Source organism: Eleutherodactylus coqui, chromosome 7 (assembly GCF_035609145.1).
Source record: "Eleutherodactylus coqui strain aEleCoq1 chromosome 7, aEleCoq1.hap1, whole genome shotgun sequence".
Taxonomy (NCBI): domain Eukaryota; kingdom Metazoa; phylum Chordata; class Amphibia; order Anura; family Eleutherodactylidae; genus Eleutherodactylus; species Eleutherodactylus coqui.
This window is the reverse complement of record NC_089843.1, coordinates 128,300,420-128,313,123: the sequence shown is the minus strand read 5'-3', so window position 1 is coordinate 128,313,123 and position 12,704 is coordinate 128,300,420. Positions and strand designations below refer to the sequence as shown.

At 39.6% G+C, this 12,704-nt stretch overlaps 1 protein-coding gene across 1 annotated transcript in view; it reads left to right on the top strand.

Annotated features, from left to right (window-relative positions):
• The first annotated feature begins 374 nt into the window (after positions 1–374).
• The window catches only part of EDNRA (endothelin receptor type A), a 59,439-nt gene continuing 47,109 nt past the window's right edge, over positions 375–12,704 (top strand). The window contains exons 1-2 of the mRNA XM_066573667.1: positions 375–540; positions 5,711–6,151. Of these exons, the coding sequence (XP_066429764.1) occupies positions 5,771–6,151 (381 nt within the window). The 5' untranslated portion in view covers positions 375–540; positions 5,711–5,770. The remainder of the gene's footprint in view (positions 541–5,710; positions 6,152–12,704) is intronic.

Here is a 12,704-nt window from a genome sequence, read left to right as displayed (position 1 = left end):
TAACTGTTAAAGTTTCTCTAACTGTATAACAGTAAACTATGAAACTTTTGATCAAACATTTGTTTCAGCCTGAGTTCTGTCTCTTATCCTACTCTTCTGGCCATCAGTTCTCCAGAACTAATTCTGTTCTTCACATGGGAGAAAGAAGAGGCTGTCATGTCTTGGGAGAACGAACAAAGTGGAGGAGAAAGATAGCTAGAGAGGAAATAGTTAAGAAGCCGAGTCCTTCCTTTGCCCCCAAGGCAGAGTCTTTTTGATGTATGTGCTTGGGGTTGGCAGTGCATCAGCTTGCTCTGTGTTTTATGTTTCTGTGTTCTGCCTCTTTTGTCTTCAGCAGGAGGTGGAGATTATCCATCCCACCCAGCCAAGGTCTGTGACAGGATAGCACAGATGAAATTGTGATCTCAGACTGAAAGTTCACTGCTTAGAGGTGCTGTGGAGAAGTTTGGCTGCTGCAGTTCTCAAGGATTCACCTCCTCATGATCTGGGATCTCTGCGCTCACACGGAACATCTTAGACCTCCATCAGCTGCTATACCTGGTAATGAAGATGTATTATGTTTCTTATCTAACTGGATACATGCATTTTGTATCCTCTTTCCAACCCCTCCATTCAGTGTTGAGGAGGTTAATGTTGAGCAATAGCACAGTCTCGCCTACTTTGCTCATTTTGTCTGGGGTTTAATCTGAGGAAGTCATTATTATCAGATGATCTATCTTTTAATTTTTAGTTTAGTAAAAAACAACCTAATCTCATAATTGTTATAACTGAGTCATCACTGAACGTAGATGTGGTTTTGGAATCTGTTTGTTCTGAGGTGTGTGCAGATAATAAGAATGGGAGGCAAAAAAATATACGTTCATTAAGCCCCAACTGTGAACTATTACACACAAGTTTCTGGCTCTTTTGCAAGTTTTGTAAAAGAATTCTTATGAATGAACCTGGAGTTATCATCGCTCAAAGTCCGTGTTGATACATAGTGAAATCTGTGTGATAGCACAACTAACACACAAGAATAGGCAGAGTCATACATGTTTTATTGTGCTGATGGGGACATTTAGTATTTAAAGAAACAGTTCCTTGAAATGTTCTATTGCAAAGAGCCTGCCTACTAAATACATGCAAAATAGTTAACATGCATTTTCCCATTGGAATCAATAACGAAAATCAGCATATTTCATGTTTTTATTCCGTCATAGCAAACATTTGACCATCATTGCAACATCAAAGCGATTTTAAAATAAGCCCCAAAAGCGCCCAACAACTGTCTGTAAACACTACTTATCTTGGGGCTAGCTTTGTGCAATTTGCATTTATGTGTCATCCTATTCTCTGCTTGTTTCTTCGCTCTTCTACATTTAAAAGATACTAATTTGTAAAAGTGGTATGTTGCATTGTCTGTAGCTAACTTGTTGGGGTTCAAAGGCATCATGATTGCAGTTGATTAAGCCTCATGTTTTAAACCCCAGTGTAATTGCTGTTTAAGGGACCTTTCCCATGGGACAGAATTAGTCCGCACGGACATTTCTGCGTGACATTGTTATCCCTATGGGGCTTGAATTCCGCACCTGTTAAAATCCGAGCATCCCTACTTCAAAACCGTAAGATAACATTCTGCAGCGGAACAGCTTTCTGCCGCGGAATTAGGGACGTCTTGTGGAATTGTTCTTGCGGATTTCTAACATACAGGAGATGGAATTCCGCAATTAAAGTCTGCGCAAAAAAATGCAAGAGATTCCGCAAGACGTTCCTCAGAACGAATTCTGCATTTGAAATGCAACAAAATCTGCAGGAATTGACAAAATCCACATCTGTGCTGGGTCCCTTTGTGACCGTGTGAAAGGTCCCAAAGGGATTGGACACTGGCAGCCCACTTTTTACAATAGTGTACATTTTGCCTTGTTCTTCAGGATTGTAAGATTCTATGACCTCACATTTTGTGTTTGTGATGTAACCACCTGAGTTGTCTATCCATGTGAGAAGCAGATGTAGCAGAGCTAAGATTGTCATGCGCAGCAATGCTGAATGAATCATCTGCCATAACTATTGATCTGTACTTTTACATAAGACTGTTGGCGAACCTACTACACTACCTAATCACTGTGCACCTACAAAGTAGCTTTAAGTAGTGAATTGACTAATTTGTATAAAATTACATATATTCTGTGCCATATTGTGTGTTTTGTATACTCTACATACTGTGGGCTTTGAAGGCCTAAGTTTTAATATTTATAATCAATGGTGTCTTGTTTTGGAATAACCCATTGCTTAATCAACGTCTAGTATAGTCCATGGCATATATATAGTTTATCCTATAGTGAGTTGTGAACTGCATAGTATAGCAGAAGTGATACACGAGTAACATTCAGATGCAGCTATAATAATAGTAGCACATAACACATTAGGAGCTTTATTAATACTGGTTTGGGTGAATAATACATTTCATAGTAGTACATTGTATGTGAGAGAGAAGAAAGAAGAGAAAGTACCTGATTGTACCACATTCCATTTGTGTTCCAGACATACTCATCCCATGGGGAGCCGCTTTCTCATACAACTTTGCTCTGGAGTGCTGCATATAAATAGCCATGCGAATACGGTTTAGCCTGAAATGAACGTGTTTCCCAGAGTCACAATCCAAATATTTAGTTTGTACTTTACAATGCAGTCTTCAGGAGAGGGCAAAGGGGAGCAATAAAATAGCCCTACCGTGTTTCTTGTGGGATTGTGGATACCACATCACTCTACCCCTTGCTCTTTGCTGTAGTGGGATTAGTACAGCAGTGATACATTATATATATATATATATATATATATATATATATATAATCAGTAAATTCTTTAGGAAATGAAACAGTTAAAAGTTGTATCACCTACTCTACAAGTGATGATGATATATGCCATTGTTCTCTGAAAATTGCTTAAGCAATTGGAGTATATGTGTTGTTGACTTTGTAATACATTAATCTGAGCTCATCAGGAGTTCAAAGGAATAATTATTAGGGCATGTTTACTGGTGTTTTACATGCTGATGTAAGTAAATTGTGCAACTAGTGACACATGTAGTAAGAGGCGCAAGCTTCTTAATGCATTTGTTTCATCTAGCAGCACCTCCGTGAACCAGATGAAAAATCTATATCAGCTAGGAGCTAGAATAGGTTTTGGTATACTCTGTAACAATTCCTACTATATATTATAGTAAAAGAGACAGGCCATGCACTACCATGCCTCCTAAAGTTGGGCTCCACCCACTTTTTCAAAAAAGTGCCAGGGCGTGGCATTTAAGCCCCAAAAGTTGAATTTGTTGCATGTGTACCAAACTGCAACTTTTGGATGCCACAATTCTGGTGTCCATGGGTCTTTAAATAGGTAACATTGTGTCTAGAAAAGTACTAAAATTTAAAAAAGCATAAATATGGATATTATAAAGACTAGCTTTTAATATCAGGCTACCCTATGAATTGTTACGTTAATAGCTGGACCGTATATTCATTATATCGAGATTTGTGTCATGGGGTTTAATATTATACAACTTTCTGAACGGACACCACTTGCAGCAATTTTGGAGTGCTGGCTAATCCTTTTAAATGTCTTGTTTTATGTACTGCGTCCAATACATTTCCTTTCCCCATGGTTATAAAGTTTCAGAAGCAGTAAGGTAAGAGCCAACGACAATACCAAAGTACCTTTCGCAAGGAAAAAGGTTTATAGTCAAAATAAGGAGAACTCTACAACTGTGTTGACATTGCCCAAGAGCTGATCCCCCATCACTTTGTGTAATGCTCCTAATATCCGGCTGCATTGATTTCATTATCTCTATCTCCCTGTAGAGCTGCTTATACTAAATGTTCTCCAGTTCGGTCCTTGGCCCTACAACATTGAACCGTACTTAGAGTTCAATGTCCTATTGAAGTACCTTACATGCCCCACCATTAAGGATATCTTAAAAGTGCTCTCAGTCTGGATATACTTAATGCTAATCTAAAATGCTTTATATTGGTATTTATTATATAAAACCATCATATTTTCCTGAAAGCAGATGGAGATAATATACTTGGGTTATTGTTTATTCTCTCTACAGTTTGAGATAGTGAAATTGCATTTCAGAGCTCTTTATGGACACAAATGTCTGACATAAGGCAGGGATAATGGAGCTGAAGGCTTCTATGCTACCAGCAATAATCAATCAATATGACTTATACGTTGCCACTATTTCTTCCGTAAAAGCTTCTACTGAACACTTGTCATTGTCAATGGGAAACTGAAATGCATTTAAATGTTTGGAACATTCAAATAAAATGTTAGGTCGATGTTTCTTTAAGTCATTGCCTATTAGAAAAACTAGTACACTATCTAGATAATGAGCACAGAGAAGCTATCACAGCAATAAACTGTAAACAGATGTTAAAGAAATGATATGTGATTGGGGTTAATCCTGTAAAGTGCTTTGGAAAAGAATTAGGGTAGAGCAGGGCAAGTGCAGGAATATTATGCTATATCTCTTATGTTCTCACTATTACTGCATAAAGCGTATGTATCATCATCACATCAACTTCTTTTCATGTGCCATGCTAGTAGAAAGCCCATCCCAAGACAGTGGCTGCAATAAATATATATATATCTCCATGCTCAGAAAAATGACTCAGTGGAATTAGGAATAATGGTTATAATGCAAAGGTGTTAGCTCCTTCAAAAATACAACATACTCGAGGCAAACCAACGTGGCGGTCCTTTTGCATGTTGCCCCACTGGCCTACCTTTGCTGGCACTGGTGGAAGTTTTCAAAAGTCTCAGATGAACTTTCTTTTATTCTTAGTGCATCTAATTAAATTATCTCAGGAAATCGAGCACTGGCTGTGATTGGCTAAGTGTCAGAAAATCACAGTCAGCGCTTTCAGGAGGTGGGGACTTTTCAATCCCCGGCCAGAAGATGAAGAGAAGAAACAGTGCCGGCACCTGGGGAGAAGGTGAGGCGGTGCCCCGGACAGTGCGGGAGAGGGGATGTATACTTTTTTGTTTTCCTTTCTTCTGCTACAGCTTATATTCAGGGTAGGCTTATATTTCACGCCCTCCCCCCGAAAATCCTTGCATGTGATGCTACAAAGTCGCGGTATTGCCACGAGAAGACACAGCAATATCGCATGGACCAGCGATGCTGTGTTACCCGTGTGAAGGAGGCCTTAAAGTCAGAAAAACCAGCTAGAAGCTGTTAAAAGCATGTGAGGACAAGGGCCTTCAGGGTCCAGTACAGAATGCCCAGTGTATCAGTTAAATAATATTGATCTGCTCTCACCTGGTGCCCAAAGGAGCAGATCTCCCTGGCACAGGTAAAGAGCAGTACAGTACAAGGAGTACCACATTATACTATAGAGAGGCGCTACTAGACAGCCAATCAATGCATGCACTTCAATAATACAGGGGTTTTACCAGTGAAATGCACCATGCTGATTGGCTGGATTTTGCATCAATGTGCATGTGCTGCAAATCCAGGCTGTTAGTAATGTATGTTGAGTCTATTTTTTTTATGTGACAATGCCCAGGGAAAAACCATTGTATGTTGAAATTACTGTATTTTGAGGCCATTGTAACTTGAGGAATTACTGTACTTAATTTATTCAAAGTACTGATTCCTAGAACTGATTGCAAATTATTTTGGAATGTACTTCGGCCTATAACCATGTCTATAACAATACTGTGTTTTCTGTTCCAGGTAAGCAGTAAGAAGTTCCCTGCAAGTCACTTTCTGTGGCACTGTGGACTCTATATAGACATGGGCTCTGTTATCCTGAGAGTTATTGTGCTGCTGACATTCACCGGACTTGCTATCAGTAAAAATGCTGGAGATAACTTCCATAATCGGACTGACACCTATGCTGACTTCTCTATGAACAGGACCTTTCCTCCGCGACAAATGAGACCAAACAATACTGTCTGGTGCCCTGAGAGGACTAAAATCAACCATGTCTTCAAGTACATAAATACTGCATTATCTTGTGCTATTTTCATCATCGGGATGGTTGGGAATGCAACTCTTCTCAGAATAATCTACCAGAACAAGTGCATGCGGAACGGACCAAATGCTCTGATAGCCAGCTTGGCACTTGGAGACCTTATCTACATTGTGATTGACATTCCTATAGTTGTGTTTAAGGTAAGAGAATCCGTACAACGTTTGTGATCTTCTATCAGACACAGTTTGAAGTGGGAGCCTCCTTGTTGCTTCTAGAGGGGGACAGATAGATTTGGGAATTTTCCTAAGTAAGCAGACCCTGAGATTCCCTCTGAAATGTCCTCTGGTGATGTCACACACATCAACTATTCTCATTGTTTGTATGTCTCTGTCTTGTTACCATGAAGTCAGAATCTTCTTAACTGGATTTCATCAACTGATCACTGCAGGTCCAAACCCTCCAACCTCACGTGATCAGCTGTTATCACTTGGGAAGCTGCATCTGGCCAGACATCAGAGTAGCATCCCACTGCAGCCATAAATGGCTATCCATGTACTGCAGAGCAGGGGCTACTTCTAGGGACCATTACTCCCAGGCAAAATTTTTCCGCAGGACAGAATTTCTGCACCAAAATATGCATGTTTGACATGCGGATTTTGATGCAGAATTGAAAATGGCCTAATTCTGCCGGCAATTCCACATCAAAATACACATTTAGGCCAGTTTAACATGGCTGAAAATCTTGCGCGAGTTTTGTGTGTTGCACAAAACTGGCACAAATGTGAACCCCATTCTTCGGAATGGAGTCATATACATGAGTGATGTAAAAATCGTGGCTTTTTTTTTCACGGCATAAGTGCCACGCTGAGCTTACAATCACATTGTCTCAACTGTAACCAAGCACACAGGGGAATTGTATGTCAGTTTCTGATATAAACCAGTCACAATTTTGCGCAATTGGGGATTTGCATAAACCTTTCTTACATTTGACATTGGCCTTTGTTTTTTAAAAAAAAAAGTGGGTGGGGATTTTTGGAGGGGCATGGCTACTACAGACCGAGAGGTCTATGTATAATTTACACCAGAAACGGGCATACATTATGCCAGAAATGCACAACAGCTTGGACTTGACAGACACGTCTGTATGAAGGTGCCTCTTCATATATTATATTAGGCACATGATGTGCCACGGAAAATTATACTAAGATCGACGTTGGAAATGCCAGGCTTAATAAATTTCTCCATTATATACTAGAGCTAAATTCTAATGAATCTACTTTCACCAACCAGTTTGAATAAAGGTAAAACTGGATGAATTCTTGGATGGGCTTTAGGACCCCTCTGCAGAAAAGTAGCCATAATAATAATATATAACTTGGCTTTTTAATATAGTTTCTCTTTCAAAACTCAAATCTTCAACCAACTTGTTTTCAAAGTTCATCAGACCAGCAGATCCTGTACATCCAGGAGAGCAAGGGAGCTTCTGTCTCACTGTGACCACGTGCCTGCACCTCTTCCTGCAACACCCACAGAGGTCTCCCCAATAACCTTCTCAAACGCACAGTGCAGTAGAAAGGAAATGCTTACATTGGCCAGCACTGTAGATTTCCAACTTAAAGGGAACTGGTCACATCCCCACAGCACTATAAAATAATTGAGCCGGATGATGCATTTTTTTATACTCACCCACTCCTGTGATTCAACACTGTCACCCGGTGATGTCGGTAAGGCACGAAAGTCTCACTTTTAAGATGGTGCCTGATAAGCATCAGACAAGGGGCTACACTGCAGGGAAGTGGTGGGAATACACCAAGGAGACTTCCAGAGTGTGACAGGCAATCAGCTACAGAGATAAAAAGAAATGCTTTTTGTCAAAGTGGCTCTTTAAGATCTCCACTTTGTGAGTCAAAACAAATAAAGCACTATTTCTATGAGATCCACAGTTTTAGCTTGCTTTTAGCAGCCAAAATAGTTTGCATCTGCTCCTCTTTTTGCCCTCATCAAAGACAAGATCAGTTCGTTCAAAATTTACAAGACAGTACAAAAAAGTACAGCAAAGTAGATGAAAAATGTTCTACCATATGTATAGAACTCGACAATGCAAGCTTACATTTAACTCCACAATGCGAGCTTACATTTAAACATATAAGATTAAAGGAAACCTATCACATCCCCACAGCACCATAAACTAAGTTATAATGCTGTGGGGACATGAGAGGGAGCTGGGTGATGCATTTTTTTCTAATCAGCCGCTCTCGCAATCCGGTGCTATCGCTCGGTGAAGTCGGCACAAATATGTGACGCATTTCATAGTCCCGAGTGTGTGCTCTCCTATACAACTTTATGGGAGAGAGCATGCACAGGATTCTGAAAAGAGTCAGATTTTTTATTTTCACTTTCACATTTTTCCCACAATGTATCAGCACAGCTATACCAGTCGCGATACAATTTCTTCTTACAGAGCGGTAGCTTAACTATCATTACCTTCTATATTCACCTAAATGAGCTACAGAGCATACAGCCAGGAGGATGAGCGGTGATCTCCTCCATTATAACTGTGTGACAGTTATAGATACAGAGAAATGACTAACCTAGGTAATACTATATTGCTTATATATGCTGGGGAGATAGCTACATTAATGAATTTAAAATAAATCACCAGGGTGGCCCTTTAGCATTGTCTAAAGTTGAGGGGTCAGCCATCTGTTGAAGTAAAAACCAACACGCGAATGGAGAAATTGGAAGCCTAAATTTTTACTGAAAAAATAGTAACCACAAAAACAAATTACAGAATAATAGAGGCTTCCATAAAGTCCTATGAGAACTGATATTACTCTGGAACAGTGACTGTGCCGAAAGTAGGTTTTAACTTATATAGTGGAATAGTCTTATCAAAGGAAATCCTTAATAGGTCATACATTAAGCTATTGCCTCCCAAGATATCAACAACCTTCTCATGTGCTGCTGATACATTTTTAGGAGGGGGCAGAGGCGTAACTTGAAGCTTCTGGGCCCCAATGCAAAACCTGTAACAGGGCCCCCAACTATAATACTTTTATTCTTCGTACTGGGCTCCCTATATGGAGAAGAGAGGCCTTGTGGGCCCCCTAAGGCTCCTGGGCCCAGGTGCAACAGCATCCCCTGCATCCCCTATAGTTACGCCAGTGGAGGGGGGTGTTATGTATAAATCAATGTATATACCTTTCAGTTTTAATTAGTTTGAACTATAAGTAAATTCTTTTGGGACAGCTCAGCACTATATAAACGGTAATAAGAATGATGGTCTAAAAGTGGTGAGAACATATATTAACAGTCTTGAATTGAACTAAATAGAAGCAACAAAACAGTTGAAATACGTCATCAATTTTCTTTGCAAGGTCCAAACTCTTATTCTGTAAGAGTACAATCAGTATGTTTATAGTAATCATGATTTTGGCTATAGCAATATAAGTTCACATCTGAGTCTATGGCAAAACATCATGTCAGTATAAGAGGTCCTGGGGGTCACATCTGCATTGGGTTAACATTCACCTAACATATGGAGATCATTTTCACAGGGCATCAGCTGAAATGTCAGTTCCAGATTTATTACAACCCCTCATCTTCAGCAATGTTTTCCTTTTTTTCTTGTTATTTAGCAGCACATACATAATATTTAGGATCATTTGTTATGTTGTTGCCAGTATGAAATTCTTTGCTTACCCGGGTGACTTCATAGGTCCATTTGTTTACAAAAAGTTATTGAAAGGAAAGCTTTGTTTACTAAACAATTTGCGTTTATATCATCCAGATATTCTGTTACAATCCTGTGATCACAAAGAGCGTATGTTTATCACAATCAAAGGCAAGAATAATTCAAGGAACTTACTTTATTAGTCCTTTAGCATATTTGAATGGTAAAGCATTATAGTTGCAGGAAGGTATTGCAAGGCAGTTGACCAAAGTTGGCTAAAAATAATTTATTTTCACCGCTTCTACAAAATATACTCTATTGGTAAATATTAAAATCTCTGACAGATAAAATAAACAAATAACAAAATACTTCTGTATAACCCTAGAATAGATGCTTAGTGGGTGGGAGAGTAGAGGGAATTGATCTTTAAGCAGGGTTCTACACCACAATAATCCTATAATGCAAGACTAAGACTATATATTATAGGACCATATAAAAGATCAATTGCTCCTACTCTCACCCCCTCCCCTCCCTAAGCATTTATTCTGAGGTTATATGGAAGTATTTAGTTGTTTGTTCATTCTATGTGTCAGAGATTTTAATAGTTATCAATAAAGTATATTTTTTAGAAGAGGAAAACAGAAATGATTGATTTTACAGGGTGATCCTCTCCATATGTCTTATTTGTAGTAGTCTTACCTGAAAATAAGCAGCCATTCATTTTACTCTACTTCTATAACTGCATTTATTACTTTTTAGTTTCCAAGTCAATGCATCAACTAAACCATGCTGTAACTCCATGATAGCTTTCATAATGCATTGCATTTACATACATCAAACTTGCATTTACAGTGGCGTAACTATAGGGGATGCAGTTGCACCCGGGCCCAGAACCCTTAGGCGGCCCATAAGGCCTCTTTTCTCCATATAGGGAGCCTAGTAGTATGAATAAAGCATTATAGTTGGGGACCCTGTTACAGGTTTTGCATTGGTTCCCCCGAATCTTCAAGTTACGCATCTGCTTGCATTTATTAGTGCACCCACACAATCATGCTGCATAATGGAGCCAATGTGAATTTAATTTGTTTGGCACAAATGCTTCTTGAAAAATAGTTGAAATTTTAAAACCTGAATTCAGTCTTTTTCATAAGGAAGAGTAATCTTGAATCGAACAGGTGGGCCATTTGCCATGACTGAGAATCCCTAGGAAGATCTCAGAGATACAATGAGAACTTCACATAGCCTGACATTGTTACTTTCTAACTGCAGCAATTGTTTTCATTAGTTTCGAGCTTTAGTCATTGACAGAGGGACCATTTGATTGAGGAAGTTCTCTTGAACTTTTTACAAGTAGTAGGTCAGATATTATTACTAGCAAGCTTGAAGATCACATTCTATTAGGGCACGTCGAATACAATGCAGGACCTGTTTCATTTTCAACAAGCCCAGTCGCATCTAGTCTGCAGACTGCAAGTGATCTGATTTACACTCTATTTCTAGGAATTAAAAGTGAAGACAACAGAAGCTCACCAAACATGGAAGACCTGTTTTTGCTCAATTAGAAAAAAGATTTAATGTATATGTACAATAATTGCATAGTTAAAATGATACAAAGTGTTTTTACAAATAGTTTACTAAATTGTTCCATGCATGAGCAGTTTAAGGCAAGAGTGATAAGAGTACTTGTCAGCTTCCATTTCTACCGACCAGCATTACAGTCTTTCAACCCTTAGTCCACATGTTCCCATGATGACTCATTGACCACTGACATTTTTTCCATAGAGTAAAATATTAGTGTTATTTTGTTAAAAAAAAAAAAAAATGGGTATGTTTTCTTGATTATTGAAATCAAGAAATCGCTGTGCGTGGATCATGATGACCACACAGTTCACTTAAGTCTCATAACTGACATTGAGAGTGGTTTAAAAAGTTTATGCATCCTGTACCAAGTTCATACAAGGTAAGCTTGCATTCAGCGCCTCTGGGTAGAGGGAAGTGTGTTTTTTTGGATATGTTCACATAGTTTTTTTCCTTTATGTTCAGTGTCCAATATATCCATAGGCTACTATTCACCCAGTGGAGACCAAAAGAATGTGCTATCTAACTTTTCTTTTTAAAATGTATGGCAAGTACTATACCAAAGGCCACCAGTTTTTTTTTCAACCTTTTGGGCCTATGGGCAATGTTTGTCTAAGCAGTGGCATAATAACAATATTTATATAGCGCCAAGATATTTTGCAGCACTTTACAAGTTTAGAGGAAACACAGACAAAATTAGACATAACACAATAATAAACCAATAGACAGTTTGAACAATAGGAGTGAGGGCTCTGTTTACAAGAGCTTACAGACTATGAACAAATAGGGGTGACACGAGAGTTAAAGGGGTTGTCCCGCGGCAGCAAGTGGGTCTATACACTTCTGTATGGCCATAATAATGTACTTTGTAATGTACATTGTGCATTAATTATGAGCCATACAGAAGTTATAAAAAGTTTTTCACTTACCTGCTCCACTGCTGGCGTCCTCGTCTCCATGGTTGCCGTCTAATTTTCGCCGTCTAAAATGGTCGAATGGCCAAATTAGACGCGCTTGCGCAGTCCGGGTCTTCTTATCTTCTCAATGGGGCTCCGTGTAGCTCCGCCCCATCACGTGCCGATTCCAGCCAATCAGGAGGCTGGAATCGGCAATGGACCGCACAGAAGAGCTGCGGTCCACGGAGGAAGAAGATCCCGGCGGCCATCTTCAACCGGTAAGTATAGAAGTCACCGGAGCGCGGGGATTCAGGTAAGCGCTGTGCTGTTCTTTTTTTCAGTCCCTGCATCGGGGTTGTCTCGCGCCGAACGGGGGGGGGGGGGGTTGAAAAAAAAAAACCCGTTTCGGCGCGGGACAACCCCTTTAAGGACCTATTAGATGGGACGAATGTCAGACAAACGATGCCTGACACTTGTCCCCGCACATACTAGCTCCCGTGCACCCGCATGGGAGCTAGTATTGCTGGCTCACAGCGGGGTGGCTGTAGATGTAAAAATGAATCTAGACCGCAATGTAACCTTACACGTATAACCTTCAGTGATCAA